At 42.1% G+C, this 23,069-nt stretch overlaps 1 protein-coding gene across 1 annotated transcript; it reads left to right on the top strand.

Moving 5' to 3' along the window:
• Positions 1-1,462: 1,462 nt before the first annotated feature.
• LOC120312989 (aspartyl aminopeptidase) lies at positions 1,463-22,207 on the top strand. Its single transcript, XM_039354422.1, has 15 exons — positions 1,463-1,583; positions 1,803-1,881; positions 4,682-4,770; positions 4,945-5,058; positions 5,392-5,517; positions 10,367-10,497; positions 12,232-12,316; positions 12,622-12,726; positions 13,651-13,728; positions 16,828-16,911; positions 17,175-17,335; positions 18,947-18,986; positions 19,607-19,708; positions 21,347-21,514; positions 22,046-22,207. Exons 1-15 carry the CDS (start codon positions 1,578-1,580, stop codon positions 22,094-22,096), a joined length of 1,419 nt encoding a protein of 472 aa, XP_039210356.1. The 5' UTR covers positions 1,463-1,577; the 3' UTR covers positions 22,097-22,207.
• Positions 22,208-23,069: the final 862 nt, after the last annotated feature.

A 23,069-nucleotide genomic window follows, 5' to 3' on the forward strand; every position in this document is an offset into this window, starting at 1 on the left:
CAGTTATTGCCTTTTTAAACCATATCTGATACCTCTAGCAATGCAAGTTTTGGATTAACTGTGAGCTGGGTGGTCTTCTGTTTCTTTAAATAGAAAGGGTTTGTTAGGCATTCTCATCTTTTAATTCTTCCCAGAAACTGCAGCTGACAGTGAGAAAGAAAAAGATTTAAGTCCATTCCTATTAAGATGAAGTCATCTATGATTTAGGAATTCCATATACTCAGATTTTTAGTTGAATATAATCAATCATTAGAATTTTGAATTTTTTTTTGAGGGGGGATATTCTTGGATTTTGTCCAAATTTTGTCCAGTTTGTTTCGAAAGACAATTTTGGTGTCAGTGTTGTAACCTTATCACATGCCTTAGAAGGTTTAAAGCAGATTAACTACCACTGACTACCGTATATTGGTTGAAGATACATTGGTATTTCTCACGCAAAAGAAAGGTGAAAGAATATTTCTTCTTTTGGATTTGCTGCTAAGATTACTCTGGATGAGAAAAAAGTGGTGGCAGGGAATAGCCTTTTATGACAATAACTCTACTTCACCGTGGGCCATCCTATTTGGATGAGAGACTCTGTAAACTTTACAAGTGCTAGAAACAAGCTTTATAGGTGCTCCTGAAGACACTTGGTGAGAATACATAATGTTAACACAATAGAAAATGTGATGAATAAAGCAGATCTAAAGCAGAACTATGAATTGGCAATCTTTGGAGCCAGAAAACATATGGTGGTCAGACTACAAAAATGGCACCATAGGCATTGAAGGATAAGCAAGTTTTTTACCATGGTGAACATGGCAACTTTCCAATTATTTCCTTAAGCTGGAAAATGAAGTAGCTCTCTATACATAACACCTTTTTTCCACGCTGAAGACATTGGTGCTACATGACATGAGAGGCCAGTACTCTGCAGCTTCCTAAATCAGCTTAAAAAAATTAAAACGGGTCTTTATAAAAACCAGAGAGGGAAAAGAGATTAGGAGAGACCAAGGCAGGTATTCGGGTCCCATGGATAGTATGTTTCCTACCCTTGATTTGAAGGAATGCAGTGGCACCAAAAGTAAGCAGGGCGTAATTTGTTCATTTCCAAAAGGCTTCTAGGCACTCCGAGTAGGATGGAGGTGAAAGCTGTACTGTAAATGTCTCTTGAATCAAGTTTAATTCCTTGTGACTTCATATAGCTTTGGAGGCAGAATATTCTAGTACTTTGCCACTGCCTTTCACCCTGGTTGTCTCCCATCCAAATTCATACCAGATCTGACTTGCATAGCTCTTTTGAAATCAGCCAAAATCGGCCAGCTTCTGTAACCTTACACCGAAACCAGTCATTCATTAGGAATCAGACGCGCTTACAAGAAGATAGGCCTTAGCTTCGGGAATCTCCTTCCTTGGTTAAATCTAATAGCCCTCGGTCGTACCAAGGGACACCTGCAGAGGGCTCCGACCCACAATTTCCCTTCCCAAGTCCCCAGCAGGCCGAGCGGTGTGGGGTGGAGCCGATCGCACTCTTTCCGAGGCGGGGTGGCCCGGGCAGCGGCGTCCTGTTCGTTTGGGGGTTGTACAGGCGGTAGAGCATGCAGGTAGAGGAGCACCGAGAAGCGCTTTTCGCGCCCCCGGCTCTTCCGTCAGGCCGCTCGCTGCGGGAAATAGCGGGCGCTCGGAAGACCTCGGAGGGCGGACTCCATCTGGGTGGGCGATCTGTCGGGTCGCGTAGTTCAGCCGAGAGGCGCGGAAGACCCCTTTGGAGGGACTGGGATGGGGCGCATCCCACCTAATTCGGCTGTGTTTTTCCTTTCCAGACCAGCTCCAAGCAAGCGGTGCAGGCGGCGGCGCAAGAGCTGCTGAAGTTTGTGCACCGCAGCCCGTCCCCTTACCACGGTAAGAAAGAGGGATTCGGCGAAATCGGGAGCTTTGCCGCCGACCCGGTGTCACCAGAGGCCTTCCCGGGTGGCTGTGCACCTTTGCCCGGCTGTTGCCGGGCTTATTATGCCTTTTCTTGAATCTTAGGCCTGGCCTCACAGTTAACATGTAAAAACTCCTGTATAGGCTTGATTTTTAAACATTGTCCCTTTTTTAGACTTTTACCCAGCATTAGAATATTCACTCAGGACACAGATAGTGCAATACAAGTTCATTTTTTTAATGTGCTAAAAGCAAGTTGAATGAGGATGTTTCAGCATTTGATTTGCCAATATAGTTACATTTCTTTTTCTTACTCCTGTGTTTTTTTTCCTACTATTGTCTTTCTCCACCTCCCAAAGTAATGTTTTTTAGTGTCCCAATTCTTCTGTGCCACTGCAGTGTGAGAAATTATTAACTTTTATTATACTTGGTGAGCATAGGTAGACTAAAAGATAACTTTCCCATTTTCTTAGTTTCCTAAGTTTCCTATCTTCCTGAGCCTTCATAATCTTTTTTGCAGAACTTTGGTCCCTGTCTTTGCTCCCTGCAAGCTATGATTAGCATAATTTGATATTGTTGAATCATTAACAGCACCTTAATTACTTCTTTGAAGCAGAAGCTTGCTCTTTTGTAATACACGGAGACAGCAAATACAATTTTAATGTCCTTAATCTTCTCTTCCATACACCCGTAGGATTTACTTTAATAGTAGACTTAACGGTCCATATTTAGAATACTTCTTGACAAACAACAAATTATCTTAACTATTTAAATAAAATTCATAATTTTGCCCAATTCATTGCTTTTTTCTCTGTTTAAAAAAAGTTAGAAATTATATGTGCATTTTGCTGACAGATCTTAATATTCCTATCTTTTGCTAATAGAATGTTCTCGTGTACTTTCAATATTAACTTTTGCATCTCCATCAGAATTACAGAACTGTAACCTCTGAAGCAAAATAACACTATTTTCAATGGCCAAACATAAGTTGCGTATTATACAGGTATTGTGGGCAGGAGCATCTGCAAGGGAGGTCAAAAAAGTTAGATGATGTAAGCATTGTGCAGCATATTCCCCCCTTTTGTATGTGTATTGTACCACCACAATGTATGAAAAGGGTGAAGCTTGCAGTAAAAACCTACTTTCATCATTTTGACAAAAGTATCAGATTCTGCAGACTCTTCTGACTGCAGGCACATTCACACAAAAGATTAAATTACTCAGGCTGTGTAACATGAGCATGTGCCATGGATACAAATTCCAACTAATGTTAATCAGAAATGGTGGCTGCTTCAAAATAGTCAAGAAGCTTAACACAAAAGCCACAAATTGGTATTAAGGAGTTGTGTGGAAATGGTCCTAGATGTTCATATTAAATAACTTAACTGGTTTATTAATATTTGCATCCATGTTTAGCATGCAGTGGTATTGGTTAAGGTCCTCTCCCCTATATTAAAATGTCATTTTTTTATTTATTAAACCTGTATGCCGCCCATCTCACCAGCAGCAACTCTAGGTAGCTTATAGACATTCAACTAAAATGCACTATATAATGTTAAGACAATAAATAAGGACCATAAATTTTAAATTCAAATAAAATTAAATTCAAATAAATTTGAATTCAATTAAAATTAAATTCAAATAAAACTAATTGGGATGGAGAGGGAGGGAGCAAAGTGTACACACAGGGAGGAGGTGGGATGTTACCTACTTCATTAGCCACCTCCAAAGTACTATATCCCCAATGGGACCCCAGGCTAGTTGGCATAGCCATATCTTCAAGGTCTTTTGGAAGGCCAAAACAATCCACTTCAGGGAGCCATAGTGGAAAAGGCTCTTCTTCTGGGCCTTGCCAGCCCAAAATCCTTGGCTGGCAGAGTCCAAAGCATGCCACTTCTGCTAGTGTGACTGGGGTGGACTATTCCCATCAGGATTATACTTCTACACTCTTTTTAAAGCATGGCTTCAGAGAGTCATTAAAATATAAAAAGCTCTGTTCTTAGAATTTTTTAAAAAATTTTGGATTAAGGTACTGAAATTATATGGGGAAAATTTGGGAGGAACTTTTAGCAATTCATTCTCTAACACGAGGCACAGAGTAAATATTCAGATTCCATGCTAATGAGGATCTATTTAGAAATTATGTATAAAATGTATCATATTTGCACTGTATGTATATGCATTTCTTGCATGCACAGACATATTTCTGATGTAACAGCTTTGTTTCTGTCTAGCCTCTTTGCTTCTTAAATAATTGTCTTATTTCCTTGGGTAAGCATCTTGTACATTCTGTCTTGATCTGCAATCCAAAGTGTAATAAACCAAAAGTAAGTGCAGAGGAAGACTTGCAGAGGAAGATCACATCTTGAGGCCTTAGGGCCAAAGTTGTGTTGACAGTCTCAGGACAACCTTCCTAATAATTATAACCCTAAAATTGCTCTTCGGTTTTATTGACCTCCAACTTTGTTGGGATGGCAACTTTCAGAATTCTCAACTAGCTAGGCCAAAAGCTAAGGACAATTTGGGGAATTGCAGTCCCAGCCCAAGTGGGGGAAAGCTGCCTGAAGGTACCCAGGATAAGATCACCATCACACCACCTGTTCCTGAGGTGTGTCAAACAATTCTGATGAGCATCAGTAGAGTTGCATCGCATCCTGTTAATTTGGAGGTCACTCAGGATTGTGGATCTCTGGAGGAATTTTACAGCAAGCTTTCTTGCCAGATGCCTTTGCTGTTTGTTTCCTTTTGTGATTGCTTCTCCTCTTCCTTCCTGCAGTGGTTGCTGAATGTCGGAACCGCCTGCTTCAGGCTGGTTTCCAGGAACTGAAAGAAACTGAACACTGGGATATCAAGCCTGACAGAAAGGTGAGGAGGATGAACATAATGACATTTCTGTACCTTCCTTCTGATTTATAGTTGTGTTGCCTTTATTTTGAAAGAGATGGAGGGTGGGGTGGAAGTCCCTCCAGATATTTCCCTGGAGAGACAAAGCAAAATATTGATGTCTCTCTTTCTTTCTGTACTTTTTTTGGGCCTCAGTATTTTGTGACCCGAAACTTTTCAACGTTGGTTGCTTTTGCTGTGGGAGGACAATTCCAACCAGGTAATGGCTTCACATTGGTTGGAGCTCACACTGACAGTCCCTGTTTGCGGGTAAGCAATGATATAATCCTTGTCTGATATTTTTGCTCTTGGCTGGATTTTTCTTTCCTGCTTCTACTAATTATCTTAATTTTCCCTGCTATCACATTCCTAAGCTAACACATTCCTAAGCACATTGGTCTGGTTGTACTTCAACCAGTAGAGCTTCATCCTCTTCTCCTCAGCTACAATTTCCTATATGGTGGCACTATTTCTTACACTTCTTGGAAGGATTTCTGTTTTTGTATTCACAGCCTATTTCTTTTAAAAATGACATTAAAGTGCCACATAGCAATTGAACACGACTCTTGGGGAGACGTGAGGTTATGGTTGTGTCTCTTCCAGGTGAAACGGTCTTCAACATGTAATCAGGAAGGTACAGTCCAGGTGGCTGTGGAAACATATGGAGGCGGTATCTGGAACACCTGGTTTGACCGTGATCTCTCTGTGGCGGGAAGAGTAATTTTCAAGGTCAGTCCTGCCTGAATTACTCTTGTTCTACATTCTTAGATTCGTACAATTGGAAAAGAACTTGAGACTCATTTCTTTCTCCATCTAGTATTATAAGGATGTCACAAAAAGATCTACTTTTATATTACCGTATATGCCAGCGTATTAGGCGACCCGGCGTATAAGACGACCCCCGTCTTTATAGCCGGACCGCATTCCTAGAACGTCGTCTTATACGCCGGAAACTACCAGTATTTCTGGCGTATAAGACGACTCAGCGTATAAGACGACCCCCGTCTTTGGCGCCGATTTCAGCGCTCGCGGAAGTTGTCTTATACGCCGGCATTTACGGTACCTCAATGCATGGCAACAACTGTAGTCGATTTCTTCCCATGGACCCCAAGAAAACATAAGAAAAAAACCAGATATTTCATAGCAAAAAGTTAACAGCAATTTTCCCATCTAAGGTGCCTTGAGATGGTTAAGTAACCTGATTTACAGAACCAGAACCAACTCATGATTTTTAGTTGACTTTTTAGTAGTTGCTTTGTGAAACAGTCACTGTTCTCTGGGACTGAAGATGTTGGAGGGTTAAATGCAAACATGTATAAATGTGTGTTGGCATTTAATCCTCCATCCAAATGTCAATGTTTGTGTTATAAAATAGATTTCTAGGGCCTTGTGTAGAATACAATGTTTTCTATTCATTTCGTGATTGGAAATGGAAGCAATAATATTACAGAAAGAGCCCATAAGAATGTTAAGCCTCAGCACTTCTATGAATTACTGGATCAGGCTTTCAGTCCTGGTGTAATCAGTACGCTCAGAGGACCCGGATGCCTAATATTATTTATAAATGATTGGAGAGTCATTTAAAGTGTGTAATGCAGCATTTTGCTCGTTGACTTTGCGTATGGTGCAAAGCCAAATTTTAATATTTTCTGAGTGGAACTAAAAACCACAAATGACTAATACACTCAAAATCTGATGTTACTTCTTATCAGAGATGCAAATCTGTCTACCTCCACCTGAGCACAGAGCTTTTGAACAAAGCAGATTTTGCTTTTGTATAGAATTGCATTATTAAGATGTTATAGGTGTGATTACTAATGTATTGGAACATATCATTTGCACATGTTCAGAGAAGTTAATGTTCTCTTCATTTAACGTGCCTGGAAACAAAGATTGCTATTGCTGCTGTTTGCGATTTGAAATATACGGAGAAGTGACAGAAACCAAAATATGTCTGTTCCTTTTCTGTCTGTCTGGGATGAGAAAATTGTTCTTAAGTTATATTAAAGTAGAAAAAGTAGATACATTTTTTCTTTAAAAAAAATTCCGTTTCTCCAAACACTCATTTTTAAACTTAAACTTTTAAAGAGTTTTTTTAAAGGGGTGCTCTAGAAAAAAATCTGCATACCTAATAAATAGATATTAACTTTAGATAGGTAAATTTGTGTATTTAAAGTTGCAAGACTGCTGTAACTGCAGGTTTAGTTCTGAATCTACTATGTGACATCAACAAAACCTCTCAAGGGTTTCTTGGGAATTAATTAAAACTAACTGAAATTTTAAAGTATTTGCCTTTTAGTGTCCTCTCTCTAGCTCCCTTGCCACTTTAGTTTCTAAAATTAGTTTTCCTATGTTACTTAAATGAACAAAGCATATATTCTGCTATCAGAAATACTCCTGAAGTGTTGAATGTTACTTGGATCTCAAAACTTAAGAGCAAAAGGACAGGAAAATCTTGCCACATCTTAAAAATAAATTCAGCAAGGCTGTGTTTGATTGCTCTTGGAAGAATGGTGGGAAGTTAATTTTATCGATTTAGGTTTGAAAAAGTAGTACAAATTGCACATTGCATCTCATAATAAATAAGGAAAATAAAATTGAGGCTAAAACCCGTTTATTATAAACAGACTACTTCTGAGAAGACTTGCACTCAGTGGTAATTTTCCCAGATTATGAAATGGGTTTTGCCTTTATTCACATAAGTTTCTTGTTCTCATGTTTTTAAGAACATCTGAAAATACATTTAAAATGTACCCCTAGGGCAGTAATGGTGAACCTTTTAGAGACTGAGTGCCCAAACTGCAAACCCAAAACCCACTTATGCATCGTTGAGTGCCAGGTGGGTGTGGCCCATTGGCTGGGCATGGCCAATTGGATGGGCGTGGCTGTGGTGGTAACGGCAGACTGGGTGGGACTAAAAGGTTCAAGCAATCAATTCCAACTTTGCAAGATCTTTTTTTTCCTGCGAGAAGTTGAAATTGACTGATTGAATCTTTTTTTTTTTTTTTTTTGCACATGGCAGCGGAGGCCTAAAGCAAAAAGGTTTTATAAAACCCAGCTGAAAGCCTAGGACTGGGGCGACGGCGCACGTGCCCACAGAGAGGGCTCTGAGTGCTGCCTCTGGCACCCGTGCCATAGGTTTGCCACCACTGCCCTAGGCATACGCAGTGCTTTGCATTGGAAGCAGAAGGGAACACAAAAGTGCATATTGTGCATAAGGCTCTGTGTCCCTTGCAAAACACTTTTTTCTGCTTCAGATTTAAATTGCTGCACACCCATGCAAAACAGTAGAAGGCTAAAAGGGCAGATTTCAGCAGTTGGCAAAGATGCATTCCGTGAGCTGCTAGTTTCTTTGTGTGCCAACACTTGTCCCTCTTGATATGTGTTTTCCCAGGTAGATATTGGATTCTTATTTCTTTAGGCCTGCTGTGTGAGAAGGGGACTCTTGAAACCTCTAGCTTTTCAATATGTATAAGGGATGTGGAGAAGTAGAAAATACTGAATCAGGTATTTGGGGCTTCACGCATACAAGAAACATACCAAGAGTTTGTTTATATGAACAGCAGACTTATGCGTCACATTATTTAAATTGGGACATATTGAAAAACATGGTTCACACATGATAAGGAAGTATAAATTAGGACTTACAAACCATAATGGTTTAATTCGTGCAATATGCATTCCTTTGGGACCGGCTAACCTGAAGGATTGTCTTTTTTCCAAGAGTCTCTACCTGTCCAACTCAATCTAGCAGAATGGGCATACTCTAGATCCCATCAATTGAAGGGGACCAGTTCCTGCCCTATGAAACATCCTCCTTTTGGAGATTAGAATGGCCCCAATCCTGATAGCCTTTTGTAAAGCCCTAAAATGCTGGCCATGTTCCTGAGCCTGCAGTGCTGAATGTGTCAAGAGCCCCCTTTCCTGTTTTTATTGCAACAGGCCAACTGTCTTGGCTGCTATGTATATTAATTTGGATGTTTTTCATTGTTTTTTCTTGTTTTAAAATGTTTTTCATGTCTTAATTGTAATATATTTTTTGAATTGTAAACTTTCCAGACTTATTGATTGAGTGGCTATAGAAAATGAATGAATGAGTGAGTGAGTGAGTGAGTGAGTGAAGGAAGGAAGGAAGGAAGGAAGGAAGGAAGGAAGGAAGGAAGGAAGGAAGGAAAACCTAAAGAAGCCCTGTTACCAGCCAGCCTATAGTGTGTCAATAAGAAGCCTGCAAGTGTAGATTATCTCTTCCTTGCATTCTCCAGATATGATTTCCAAAATTTCATGCCATCAAGATGGCTGGCAATCATGGGAACTCCATTCCCAATATTTCTGGATCACCCAATTATGTGAAACTGATTTATTAAGGACTTGAGAGTTTATTAAACAGTGGATAACTTCTAGATGAAGAGCTGAAGGCACTAAAGTATGGTAATATCCTTGCTGAATGGAGGTAGATAAAGATTGGATCTAAAACTTGATATTTCTTCCTGTGTTGAAACCAGCACACATTTCCTTATGTGCTACCTCGAGTATTTGCTTAAGCAGACTAGTCTCTGAAGAATAAAGTGAATTGCACAAAAAATAGAATCCTGTGGAATTTTTGTAGTTTTGTTGTAAAGTCAATAACAGTCAATGAAAAGTTCATCTTGAAAGCACTTGAGGCTGAAATAGATATAATACAAAGGATCTCTCTTCAAATCTCCAGTTTCTTATTTGGCAGCAGTGTTGTTAAAGATTACTACATTTCCTCTTTCCCGGCCACTAAACACTGGGGCTGGGACATTAAAAATAAAACTATTGGGATAAAAATCAGAGCCATGAAATTCTCCACCTGTTCTTAGTTAAAGTTCAATGATACATTTATTTGGGCCATTGGAGTTGGTTTTCTTTTGATAACTGCTAAGACAGAGTTACTTGCTGGAACTGTTTCCTGTATAGCAGACATGTCAAACACAAGGCCCGGGGGCCAGATACGGCCTACGAAGTGGTTTCATGTGGCCTGTGAAGCCATCCTGGAAACAGTGAGAGAACGGCCCCCGCTGCCTTGGCCCAGGCCTGCCGGGAGCCAATGTACAATTTTGTGGTGGCCATCTATGCTGAAACGCATTCAGTCTTAGCTCCACAAAGCCATCTAGAAACAGCGAGGAACCAGCCCCTGCCGCATCAGCCCCGCCCCCTAGATGCATGCTGTGGAGGTGTCACCCTTTGTGAGAATGAAGAAATGGACCATGCCTTGGCACTTGCCCCAGTCCCACCCCCTTCTGTCAGAGACCTCAGATCTGTCCCACTCCTGCCCAGGCCCCCACAGGCACCCTTGATGCGAACGATGTAGAGCTGGCCATGTCCAGCCAGTAGGCCACACCCATTCCATCCATGCCGACCCAGTATGCTGCACCCACCCTGGCCACACCCACCCGGCCCCCCAGGGCAACCGCAATGCTGATGCAGCCCTCTATGAAATTGAGTTTGACACCCCTGCTGTATAGCTTTCCTCTATTCTGTCCTTTTTTTTAATCATGAGATTTACTCATTCAATTCAAACAACAATGGTTTTATACTGCTTTCTGTTTCATTGCAGGACCTGTCCACAGGGCGGCTGGAGCAACAGCTAGTGCGGGTGGAACAGCCACTTCTCCGTATCCCAAATTTAGCCATCCATCTCCAGCGCAACGTGAATGAGAGCTTTGGACCAAATACCGAGCAACACCTGTGAGAGAGTAAACAGTCCTTGTCCTGCACTGTCTCAAACAAGGAGCCTTTCTTGGAAGCTGTTATGTTAGGGCTAATCAGTTAGTCAGTCTTTAGGAAAAGAGATCCCAGGAGCCCTGTTTATTGACTTTTTTCTAGCAAGGCCTGCAGTGCAAAGGAGCTTTGCTGGGATTGGACCAAAGCCTTAATTATTGCAGTATGCTGTTCCCGCACTGTCAAACTAAATGGCTCTAGGAAATCCATAACAAGCTTGGCACAAGTGTGGAAGTCCAGTCTCCCTATTATTCCCCACCAATTGGGGAATAAACATCCTTGTTTATTTCTTAACTCGGTGCTATGTCTTGCAGTACTGAATTCCATAGATTAACTTTGTGCTGTGGACAAAAGTTCCGATTGTGCTGCACGCGCACATACACATAACCACACTGAGTAACCTTTTATTGCGTACAATTCTGGAGAAAGGATGTTGCAGTTTTATCAAAATTTGTAAGTGGGATTCAGGAAGGGCTTTTGCCAATGTGGCATTTTGAGTTGGTAAACACTTTTACAAGAGATTTGCCTGAAGGCTTTCTCCTGCACCTTATTGCTTCTCTTTTAATAAAGCCAAATAATCATCTGGCAAATGAAGTATGAATTCTCTGCTTTCAATATACTGTATACGACACTGCTTTTATTATGAGTCCCTTTGATTTCCCTTGGTTAAGGTAGTTACTATTAAAGTAGAGTCCACCTTAAAATAAACATAGGTGAAGTTATAATGTTGGTCCAGATTTACTCAGAGCAGATTTCTTGAATCTGTGGAGTATGGTCCAGTTCCCTACTTGATAACAGGAAATCATGAGCAAGAATGTCCTCATTCAAGAGCACCCAGCTAAAATACTGCTAGAAAGGGAGGGCTTGATATACTTCTTGGCCATTCACTCCCTGGGTTGAATGCTACTTTTCTGCTGCTCAGTGTGCTCCCATCAATGGAAGCGATCTTTAGTGATTTCCCATCTCCTTGCCTTGCAATTTCTCTTACTATCCTAGAGGACCTACCGTCCTTTGGAACCGTTACTGAGGTGGGTATAGAAGACTATAAGTTCAGGAAAAAGTTATGAAGGTTGTCTCTTCTGCCAGTCAGCCATCAGAATCCTTTCTTCTCTGACTTGGAACTCTCAGAACCTGACCATGACCTTCAGACTTTTACTTGAAGGCTTAGTTTGTATTAGTAGTAACTGAATAGTAGGATGGAGTCTGCCAGGGGAGTAGAGTTCGCCTCACAATGATGGGGAGGGGGGGGGAACATCCATGCTCACATTTTCTTTCAGAAAAGCTGCATCTGGAGGCAAAGGAGCCTTCTTCTGTCTAGAAGTGCTGAACAAGACCTCTTATACTACCCAGGCTGTTCTCTAGCTCTTGGATGCTTTAGCAGTATTCTGAACGTAATGATGGGAGAACATCCTGAGAAAAATAGGAGAAATATCTAGAGCAGTTTTCCAAACATCACGCCCTTTAGGTGGGTTGGACTAGATTCCCATCCCTCCCCAGTATTTTGCAGATTGAGAATAATAGATGATGTAATCCGGGATTTCTGGACACTACCTCCATGGGGATGAGAAGTATGTGACCTATTAGCTACATGCAGGATGCTCTGCTTGCTTCCTCAGCTCTGAATTCTGCTGGCTCTGTATTTTTAAGTTCTAAGATTCTCCAGGGAGCAACTATAACAGCCAGTTCATTGGCTTTTCACAGGGTTCCAATTCTGGCCACTCAAGCGCAGGAGATATTGGAGAAGGGAGACTCCATAACAGAAGACAGCTGCACCCAATCTTTCCAGGTAAGATAATTGGATAGGACAGGGGTCTTCAAACTTGGCCCTTTCATGACTTGTGGACTTCAACTCCCAGAATTCCTCAGCCAGGCACGCTGGCTGAGGAATTCTGGGAGTTGAAGTCCACAAGTCATAAAAGGGCCAAGTTTGAAGACCCCTGGGATAGAGGGTGCAGTAGACTCATCAGTCTGTATCGGTCATAAGCTATTGGTTGGGAGCAATAGGGCTGCAAGTGAGAGAAAGCCTGTCTCTGTCACTGTAGGATGTTCGCCAGAGTGTTGCACATTCCTAACTTCTCTCTTGTCTACCAGAATCGTCATTCTCCCATTCTGATCTCCCTTCTCTGCTCCCATCTGGAAGTGAAACCTGAACAACTGGTGGAGATGGAACTGTGTTTAGTAGATACGCAGCCCCCGGTAAGCAGTTTTATTTTTATTTTTGCATTGCTACATAATGAGTTGGGGTGGCTTGTATTTAGGCAGTCCCACGTTTTAAAGGGCAGGTTGCAAGAGGGAGATAAAATTGTGTTCTTCTGTAATGTAGCTTGATTTTCTAGAAATGCCCTGAAGTGAGATTTGTCAAGAGGTTGAGACTTGCTCCAGCTTCGTACTCTGCTTTGTTTTCATTTATTTGCTCACATGTAGGCAGTATGAGAGATATAGAGATGGGGATACACTAGGAAGGGCAAAAACATTTCCCAAATTATGGTGATGCAGCTGCCAAAAAGGCAACTGATGTTTGAGAAAATATTAACAAGAGTATAAGAGTCCAGATTATGGGAAATAATTCTTGTATTTTATTCTGCCTTGGCTATACCACATTTAAGGTGCTATGTCCAGTACTGAGCATTGTAATCAAAATGGATCTGGAACAACTTAAAAGAAGGAAGTGAAGGGACTGGAAATCCAAGTCCTGCGAGGAAAGTTTATTTGTTTGCTTATGAGATTTGTCCACTGTTTGAAATCTAATGGATTCTAGGCAGCTCACAGAACTGGTTTAAGATTGAGAGGAAGTATAATAGCAGCCCTTGGGATTGCCAACTAGACTTCTTTGTCATTTCTGAGGGAAAGAGGGGAGCCCTTGAGTTAAATCTGTAGGGATTTAGGCTCAATTTAGATAGTCTGAGGAATTTCCTGACAATAGCAGTAGTCAGCCAGTGGGATGGGCTATATCTCATAAAGTGGTACGTTTCCCTTCGGTGGAGTCTTCAGAAAGAGACAAGGTAGCCATCAGATCAAAGTGCTTTAACAAATCCTATAAGCAGGGACTGGATGCCCTTCAAGGATTCTGTCAATTGTATCATTTTATTTTATTATTTTTTGCCCATGACTTCCCAATAGACACTGGGTGGTGCCTTCAATGAATTTATATTCTCTCCTCGCCTGGATAACCTCCACAGCTGCTATTGTGCCCTGCAGGTGAGTAACTTAATACCAAGAGCTTTCTTGTTGCTGTGCTGCTACCTCAGCACCCAGGAAAGAGCTACACTGGAACATACAGGTAGCCCTTGACTTACGACCATTCATAGTTAGAATAGCGCTGAAGAATGTGACTTACGGTGAGTCCTCGCACTTATGACCATTGCAGCATCCCTGTGACCATGTGATCAGAATTCAGGCACTTGCCAACTAGCATGTATCTACTACGGTTGCAGCATCCCAGAGTCACATGATCACCATTTGCGACTGCACTGGGAGCTTCTAGCAAGGAAAGTCGAGAGGGGGGAGAAGCCAGATTTGCTTAATGACAGTGATTTGCTTGACCATGGTAAAAGGTTGTAAAATCTCTAAGCATCGGAAGTACCCTCTCAGTTGTCATAAGTTTGTAGATGCTATTTGCTCTCCATGCATTGTCTGGCTTTCTGCTATGCACGCCATCAGGTTCTAACAGAAAGTCACCCTGGAGGCCCTTATGCACCAGCATCTTCCTGCAGGTTGAGCTGAACAGGAGAGGTGAGGCTCAGAAGCCCAAACCCTCTTGTCAGAGCATGCGCAGTCTTAGTGCGCTGAGATAACCCAGGAGTAAACACTAAAGTAAACAGTTGTCTATATTAAATGGTGATTTATCTTACACTATCTACAATATCCTACACCAGGAACAATATACATACACGTGCTAATACAGCAGGATCCAATACACAGCAGTTACAGCAGGAAAAGGAAGAGAGGAAGAACACATCAGCAGAGTCTTCCCTTTATACAAAGGCTCTTAAAGAGACACAGACCCTGCTGAGTCATTCCCATAATTACATCTTACATTACATAAGCTGGTTAGTTGTTAAATCAATACCTTGACACCTCTGGTGACCCAAAAATTCCTGGTGTTCAAGAGGGCTATATGTCCTTCATTTTGTGCTCCTGGCAGAGGTCTCAGCTCAAGAGGTGGCCATCTCTCCTGAGCTTTAAAAGAATGGCTCTGTATCTGCGCATTCCTTTCCTTGAAGGAGACTGCTGCTTTAGAAGCCTCTTAGAAAAGCCATGCAGCTGAGATTACCTCACTCTGTTTTGTACATATGTGCATGCCGGGAAAAGGCTTTTAATATGAGGGATTGGGAACCTAGTCTGTTGTTTTTAACTGGGCTTGATGCTTGAAGATAGGCCAGACTGATAAGTGCAGGGGAACACAGAGGGAAAAATGTCCTGCCGACAAACAGAAGGGGTAAAAATGACACAAGGGAAGGTAAGCCACCAATTGGTCTCCCTGTTGGGTCCATTCAGACTTAGTCTAATGAAGGAAGTCAAGTTAACCATGAAGATGACTCCTCCAACCAAACCATCCTGTTCCTCAGTGCTGAGTCAGTTACTGATTAAAACATATAATGCACATATTGCTGAAGCCTGGCTGAATTGAGTTATTCTGTTAACTCACCAAATCCAGCTTTGTCTCCATGTTGTAGCATCCTGAGATTTGACAGCAGGGAGTTAGAATATCAGCATCCACAGCATCCTCAGGAGAGTTAGCTGGGTTTGAATATGTATTGCTGCTTTTGGCAGCCAGGAAAGTATGCTTGTTATTTGCTCTACTTTTCACAGTCTCCTCCTGAGCTCTGGAATGACCTTGGATGACCTATTCTTTCTGTTCTAGAGCATCTCTAACAGAAGATGTGTGCTTCAAATCCATGCATAGACCAAATGTACTTTTACTGGGTCTGCACAGATGAAACATATGGCTGGATCCAGGGAAGGGTCATCATGTACATGCAGATCTTGTACCTGTTCTGTGCACAAAAATAGCCTGTGGGATCAGGCCAAGGCCCATCTTACTCTAGCATCTTGTTTCTGTGCAGTACTCATAAGTGGGAGATGGCAACATGTTCCTTATTTCTGCTGTATTCCTATAACATTTTGAGGAATGCTGTCCGCAACCTGGGGGGGGGCGTATTTTTCCAATCCTGCTTTTTAAAAACGAAGTTAGTGGCCTAAAGGTTGAATCATGGCAAATGGACCAATCTATGTTAATCTGAGACATTTCATTTGATTAAAGCGATGAATGAAGGCAAATATGTGTGTCCCAGGATAATGGTGCAGGATCCAATCTGGGTCGGTCACCGGGACTATGCGCTAGAGTAACCCAAAGCACACATTCTGGTGAGAAAGAAGTTCCCTGAGGATGGAGTCCAGCATATGTCTGAAAGCTTGGAAGACTAAACCTTTGGTCCCGGTGACCGACCCAGACTGGATCCTGCAATAAGTTAAGAGTGCAGTCAAGAGACTCACTTACCTGGCAAAAAGGAGACCTTCTCCAGTGTCCCTCCTAAACTATGGAATGCATCTCTCTCATATACACAGGCACGCTTGGTGTCCACAAATTTCATGAAGGTTGAATGTGTAGAGACCAGCAGAGCATCCCACAAAGGTTGATCGACTGAACAGATATTAAAATCATATTTTTCTAGGAAACAGAGAGCAAAAGGGAATAATCGTGCCATTTAAATGTGGAAGTGAAAGTAATTGTGCATTTACGCAAACAGCATTAACATTTAACAGCATCTTTAGAAGGACAGGAGATAAACAGTACAAACTGAAAGATTTGGAGGAATTTAACAAATCTAGTTGGCCAACTTAGATACAGGTCAGCATTTTTTAGCAATTAGTATCTATTATTTACAGTTTTATTACCCTCTTACTTCTACCACTGCAATGAATTTCTGACATAGAAGAGGGTAGTGTTAAGAATTGGGCTTAGAGGAGATGTTTCTGTAACTGTAGCTACAAAGAGCTTAAAGGAACTGGAGAGAAATCAAAGCTCTCTATTTTCCTAGGCTGGTATATTTTTCCAGATGGGCATTTTGGAAGAACACTTAGTCAAGACTTACAAATAGACTTCCTTGTTGAGTGGGAGGTCTAATTCAGGTTTCTTCTTGTATGGATGATCTAGCTATGAACTGCAGATCCTTCCGGTCCTAGGCTTTAAGCTTCCAGCATTCTGACAGATACTAACTCATAAACCCGGGAGAAAGTATCCTTAGGTGTTTCCTATCTTATCTGTTCACTTTGGTCCTTTGTCTACCTCTTCAGGCTTTGATTGAATCTACCGATGAGCCTGACGTTCTTGCTCAAGAGCCCAATGTGCGCCTGGTTGCACTTTATGACAATGAAGAGGTTAGTGGTAAGCTCTTTTTCTGGATAGGAGGTCAAAGGAGCCTATCCTGTTCTGATCTGAAGGGATACTTACCGTAACATGGTTTAAATCTAATAGACCACATGGTTTGGGAGATTTTTTTTTGACCACTCTTTCAACCCTTTGACATCCAAAACTGATGAGCGGGAATAAAGCTGATCTCCAAATTGGGATGGCAATTAAAATTCTGGTAGCATCAAAACGCTTCTTCATACTTCACCTTTTAAATGCATCTTTGTGGCAGGTTGGTTCAGAAAGCGCTCAAGGGGCTGCCTCCCTCCTCACGGAGCTTATTCTTCGTCGCATTTCATCTTCGCCCCAGAACCTTACAGCATTTGAGGAAGCAGTTCCCAAATCGTGCATGATCAGTGCAGATATGGCTCATGCAGTGCACCCCAATTATGCGTAAGTATGTTGCTAATGGAAAGCGTGAGATAGTGTACCGGGGCTGGAGAAGTATGTCGTTCAGTATTGGACATTCTTATATACAGTTTGTCACAAGGATGCTTGCTGCTTTCAAAAAACTTATTTTCATTTGTTACCCACAATTCCATCCTTCAGACTGTATGAATCTTAACGGGGAAAGCTACTTGAATAATAAAAACCTCAGACTCTCTTGTAAGCTGCCTGTTGTACTTTCCCCATATCTGAAGAGGCAAAGGGCTATTTAAAATCTCCTTATCACTTTGGGTTATTTGTATATCACAGGGTAGATGACTGATACTCCTCTCCAAATTATAGATGATTCCCCAATATAGGTATGTATTTAATTTCTATGGGAATCCATATCTTAAAACAAGAGACTCTATGTATGTATATATTTAATTTCTATAGGCACCCATATCTTAAAACAAGTGATTGTATGTATGTATTTAATTATTATAAGCACCCTCATCTTAAAACAAGTGACTATATTTAATTTCTATAGGCACTCATATCTTAAAACAAGTGACTCTGGGCAGCCAACAATCATAAAACAAGAACAGTTCCAATATCATACAAAAATAAATATATATAGCAAGAGGGGGAAAAAAAATGTCATCATAGATGTTAATATATCCAGGAAACGGGACCCTTCATGCACTTGGGGGCCCAGGGACAAAGCTAGGCCTTCAGGTCCTTATGAAAGGCCAACAGGGTCAGAGTCAGCTCTGAGGGGAGAATGTTCCAGAGGACAGAAGCTACGGCAGAGAAGGCACATCTCCTAGTCCCCACCAGCTGACATTCCTTGGCTGACAGAACCCACAGCATATCCAGCCTGTTGGATTGAATTGGATGTGTAGAAATCATTTTGTTCCTGGGTTTTGGGTTCCTCTGAAAGTGACTAACTTTTTAGAATGGATCTGTTTACCTATTTTGTAAAAGATTGAACCAGATTTCGGGGCAGAGTCATTCTTCCAAAGCCTTGAAGTTGCCAAAAGGAGTACAGGTAGTTTTCAATTTATGACCACAATGGAGCCCAGAATTTCCATCATGCCAGTCATAAGTCAAGGCGCTCAAGTGACCATTTTTGTGACCTTTTTTTTTTTTTTTTTGGAGCTCTCATTAAACAAGTGGGGCAGTTGTAAATCAAACCAGGTTGTAAGCACTGCCATAACCTCAAATTGGTACTAGGTAACCAGTCGTTAAGCGAGAACAGCCTGTATGATAAAAAATCAACCTGAATACGCAAGTGGGTCCGTGCAGCCCTCCATGCCGTGTGCTTTCAAGCTTGAAACATCTTTCAGAACTGGTGCTGAGATGGCCTCCTTCATCCTGTTGCTGATGTGCTGCAGAATAAAGTAATTTCATTCTAATTGTTTGAAGCACTTCTCTCTCCAGGCCAGAGGTTCTGTGCTAATGAAAGATCTCTGCACAAAGACTTCTTCCTTGGTTCTCTCAAAAGGGCTAGTCTGTCTCATCTATTAAAAATGGTTTGAATGCATTATGGCGACAGCTCCTCTTTCCTTCTGTCCTCTGATCTTTGAAATTCAGGCCCAAGCGGAAGTGCTTATTATAGGCTTGTTCTTTTTGCAGGGACAAGCATGATAAGAACCATCGGCCACAGTTTCACAAGGTAGGTAACACGGGCTAGTTGGCCAGGGCGTGTTTTTGAAAGCTAGGCATCTCAGCAAGCAACACAGGAACAACTCACTGAGGGGCAGATTCAAATGCAAAACCCGTTCTTGAAATGGAGATTTCTTTTTCTTATTTGAGAGCCCGCTGTGGGAGTGCTCAAAACAATGATAGATTGTTGAATTTTGAATAGATTCGGGATTGGGGAGGGCTCAGAAGATACTCCATATGGCAGATGACTGGTAGAAAAGCACTTTCTGGAGATTATGCTGCTGTTTTGGTGGCCTAGATGTGGGAAAGTATACTAAAGGCAATTATTTTGATTATTGGAAGCTATATCTTCCTTCCTGTTGAGCAAAACAATTGTACTTCACCCAGATGAAGAGATGGGAAGAGAGTTGGAGAAAAGCACACAGATAGGAAAGAAAGTTCTCTTTTTATATATTTTGTATCTTAAATAAGTAAATTATTTATGTGAAGAGATCTATCGTTTTTAAGAGTTTTAAGAGTTCAGAATGTGGTGGGAAGCACCAGTCGAACCCTGGAACCATTGGACATCTCAAGAAAGCCCAGGAAGAATTAACAAATAACAGATTTTCAAACGGGTGATTTCCTGTGCAGGGACCTGCTCTGAAAATAAACAGCAACCAGCGCTATGCCTCCACTGCTGTCACGGAGGCATTGATTCGTGAGATTGCCACTCGTGTCAACGTTCCTTTACAAGTAAGCATTTTAAAAAGTACAGATTCCCTTTATCCATGCACTTTAATTGGCAACACTACACAGACTCCCAGTCTAGCCTGTATCTCTGGTATACCCTGGTGTTTTCTGTCCCAAGTACTAAGCAGGCCTGATCCACTTAATTTCCAAGCTTAAAGAAGGTTGACTGCATGCTGCCAATGCCTGCATGCTGCTTCAGCCATTAGGAACTGCCACTGCGCTACATCAGTGTACACTCTCTGGGGGCAAATCATTCTACTTGCCAGGAACGGGGGAAATAAGACCAGGGATGCTGGGCTTTATTTATTGATGAGATTTATATACCGCTTTAAATGCAAGCACTCTCTAAGCCAGTGTTTCTCAACGTTTGTGTGACGGCGACCCCCGTCACACAAACGTGCCGCACATGCGCGGCGCCCCCCATGCGCGATGGCGTCCTCATGCACGGCATGCATGCACGATGCCCCCATGCGCGGCAGCGCCCCCGGGGGGGGAAATGGCGGATTGCATTGTTTGGCGATCCCCGTAAAATGGTTGATCGACCCCAAATGGGGTCGCGACCCATAGGTTGAGAACCGCTGCTCTAAGCGGTGTACACCAGTAAGCAATGTATATATATATATATATGTAACAACTGCCTAACATGCAGATAAGCCCAGGTTCGAATCTCAGAAGAGTAAGTCTGGCTGAAGAGAGTTAACGGAACTCGAAATAGCTATACCAGTTCTCTCTTTATTTTTTGTTAGCAACCTAAAAATGTAAAATGATGTCGCGTTGGCGACTGCTGCTTGTGGATGGCTCTAGATTGAGCTGATACAGGCAAAAGAAAAAGAAAAGAAGATTTCTTTCTCCCATATTTGGGCTGACAGGGTGTACATTCAAGGTAAAAATCTCCTCCCCCTGTCTCTCTCCTGATAGCTAACAGAGTGGGAGAGAGCCTGTGGCTTAGAGGTTATAACAACTGCCTAACATGCAGATAAGCCCAGGTTCGAATCTCAGAAGAGTAAGTCTGGCTGAAGAGAGTTAACGGAACTCGAAATAGCTATACCAGTTCTCTCTTTATTCTTTGTTAGCAACCTAAAAATGTGTATGTATGTATGTGTGTGTGTATGAAAACACCAGCCTGAAGATGACGAATGGGACTTCGTCGAAACGTCGCCAAGACACTTCCAATTTTACGCGGGAGAAAACCCGAACAACCAAAGACCTATATATATATATGTAGGTCTTTGGTTGTTCGGGTTTTATATATATATATAACAATCTGGGTCCTACCCCGGAAGGATGGAAGGCAGAGTCAACCTTGAGCCGGTGAGATTTGAACCGCTGACCTGCTGAACACAGTCAGCTAAAGTGGCCTGCAGTACTGCACTCTAACTGCTGCGCCACCTCGGCTCATTATAGTTAAATGCTAAATGAAGGGCTTCTCCCTCTAAAGATGTTCCCATCTCCTTTTTTATTTGGTGGTTCAGTCCACATTAGAAACTTCAGCTTGATTGTTGAGTTGGATTGGCCAGTACCAAGGATCTGAGAACCCCATTCAAAAGATTCAGTTCTATATTCTGCTCTCCCTCCTTCATTGCTATCAAAGAGATTGTCAGCTGTCTGCTCTTTTCTCTCTCGCTCTCATGTCGGTTATAGGAATTTATGGTTCGAAATGATTCTCCTTGTGGCACAACCATTGGACCCATCCTGGCTTCCCGCCTTGGTTTGCGTGTTCTTGATATGGGTTGCCCACAATTAGCTATGCACTCCATTCGTGAGATGTGCTGCACCTCAGGGGTTCTTCAGACCATCACTCTCTTCAAGGTAGGTGACAGCTTGGGTGCTTCTGCCCTGTGAATGGGGCTGCAGACAACATGCAAAGTTATAGCCTGCCTCTTCTTTCCTTTGCCCTCTACCTCCCAGTGAAGATTGGTTAATCTAAGCGAATATACTAAGCACCTAGGTAGGGTAGCAATGCCCTTTTTCAGATAAGCATCCTCCGAGCAGATCTCGGGTAGCAGATTTGAGGGTGCGAAAGGAAAGAAGCAAATGGGTTCTTTGTGAGATGGGAGCAGGTCCTAATCCCTGCCTTCCTCCACTCCCAGTTCCTGGGTTGAGGTTTGGGCTTTGATTCTTGTAACTCGCTAGCTCTTCTTTGTAATCTTGTCTTCATGTTGCCATGGCTACAATGGTAGCCTTGAATCAGTGATGGGTTTCTATGGTAACAGTGCCTCACGATTCTGTGGCTGCCATGGTGACACCATTGTATGTATTGATAGCTGCCTGCTTTTTTCTCTTTGAGAGCCGTTCTCTGCATCCCCTCTGACCCTGACTTCTCTCTTTTCTCCTTCCCAGGGCTTCTTCAATCTGTTTCCCACCTTGGATCAGGCACTTCTGAGCAGCTGATGGGCAGCCTGAATGCTGAAAGAGGCTCTCCCTTTTCCTTAGGCTGGATAATAATTAAAGCAGCTTTAATCCAGTGACCTCTGTGCAGTTCAGAGGCTTGCTGAGTTTTGATTTGTTTTTCTGTCTCGCTTCAGAACAGAAATTACCTCCTAGTCATATTTACACTATTATGGCTGAGCCCGAGAGGCATAAAATAACCTTTGAACCCTTCGTTTTTTCTGTCAACAGTAAGACGGTGAAATTTAAATACTGGGCCCCAGAATAATTTTAATATTTCAAGTGGGAAGTAAAATTACAGATGACATTCTGGTGTTGGTTAAATGCCGAATGATGCAGATCTCAGTTTCTCCTTCCACTCCCACACCCCCTGCTTGCACAGGCTGTGTGAAGTTAGCAAGGCGATGCTGACTCCTCAACTAACATACCAAGGTCACGTATGCAGAACTGCTCCACATAGATTACTTTCTTAGATGACCGTTTTAAGTATGCAATTAGATCGTAATGGTAGGGTGGGGCTATTGCATATTGTACTTCTTTGCATATCTCAAAAGATTTTAAAATATAGCTGTGTGGGGGAAAGAGCAATCCAGAGTCAGAAATCTGGCGGATACTAGCAGAAGTAGGGCTACAAAGATGCTGGCAGAACATTTCCTGCCACTGTCGCCCCATTCTATTCATCTGTTATCAGAGATGAGCGTTCCCCAACATGATACTCTCTAGGTGTGTTGATTCAACTCCCTAGTTCTCTAGCCAGCAGAAGTATAGATTTTCTTCACAATTTACTGGTATCACAACCAGTTTAAAAATCGGTCTTTGTGCTCTCTAGAAGATATTAAGTCGCATACAAGATTGAAGGAAAATTGCTGTGAGTTTTATGGTATTTATTTTTCCACCATTGAGAGTAAAAAGCCAATATTGTAGGCACTACTTTACTGTCAACATCCAGCTCTAGAATCCAAATAAAACTCCAGGT

Source organism: Crotalus tigris, unplaced genomic scaffold (genome assembly GCF_016545835.1).
Source record: "Crotalus tigris isolate CLP2741 ecotype Arizona unplaced genomic scaffold, ASM1654583v1 scf7180000018550.1270297659:1495590, whole genome shotgun sequence".
Lineage (NCBI taxonomy): Eukaryota > Metazoa > Chordata > Lepidosauria > Squamata > Viperidae > Crotalus > Crotalus tigris.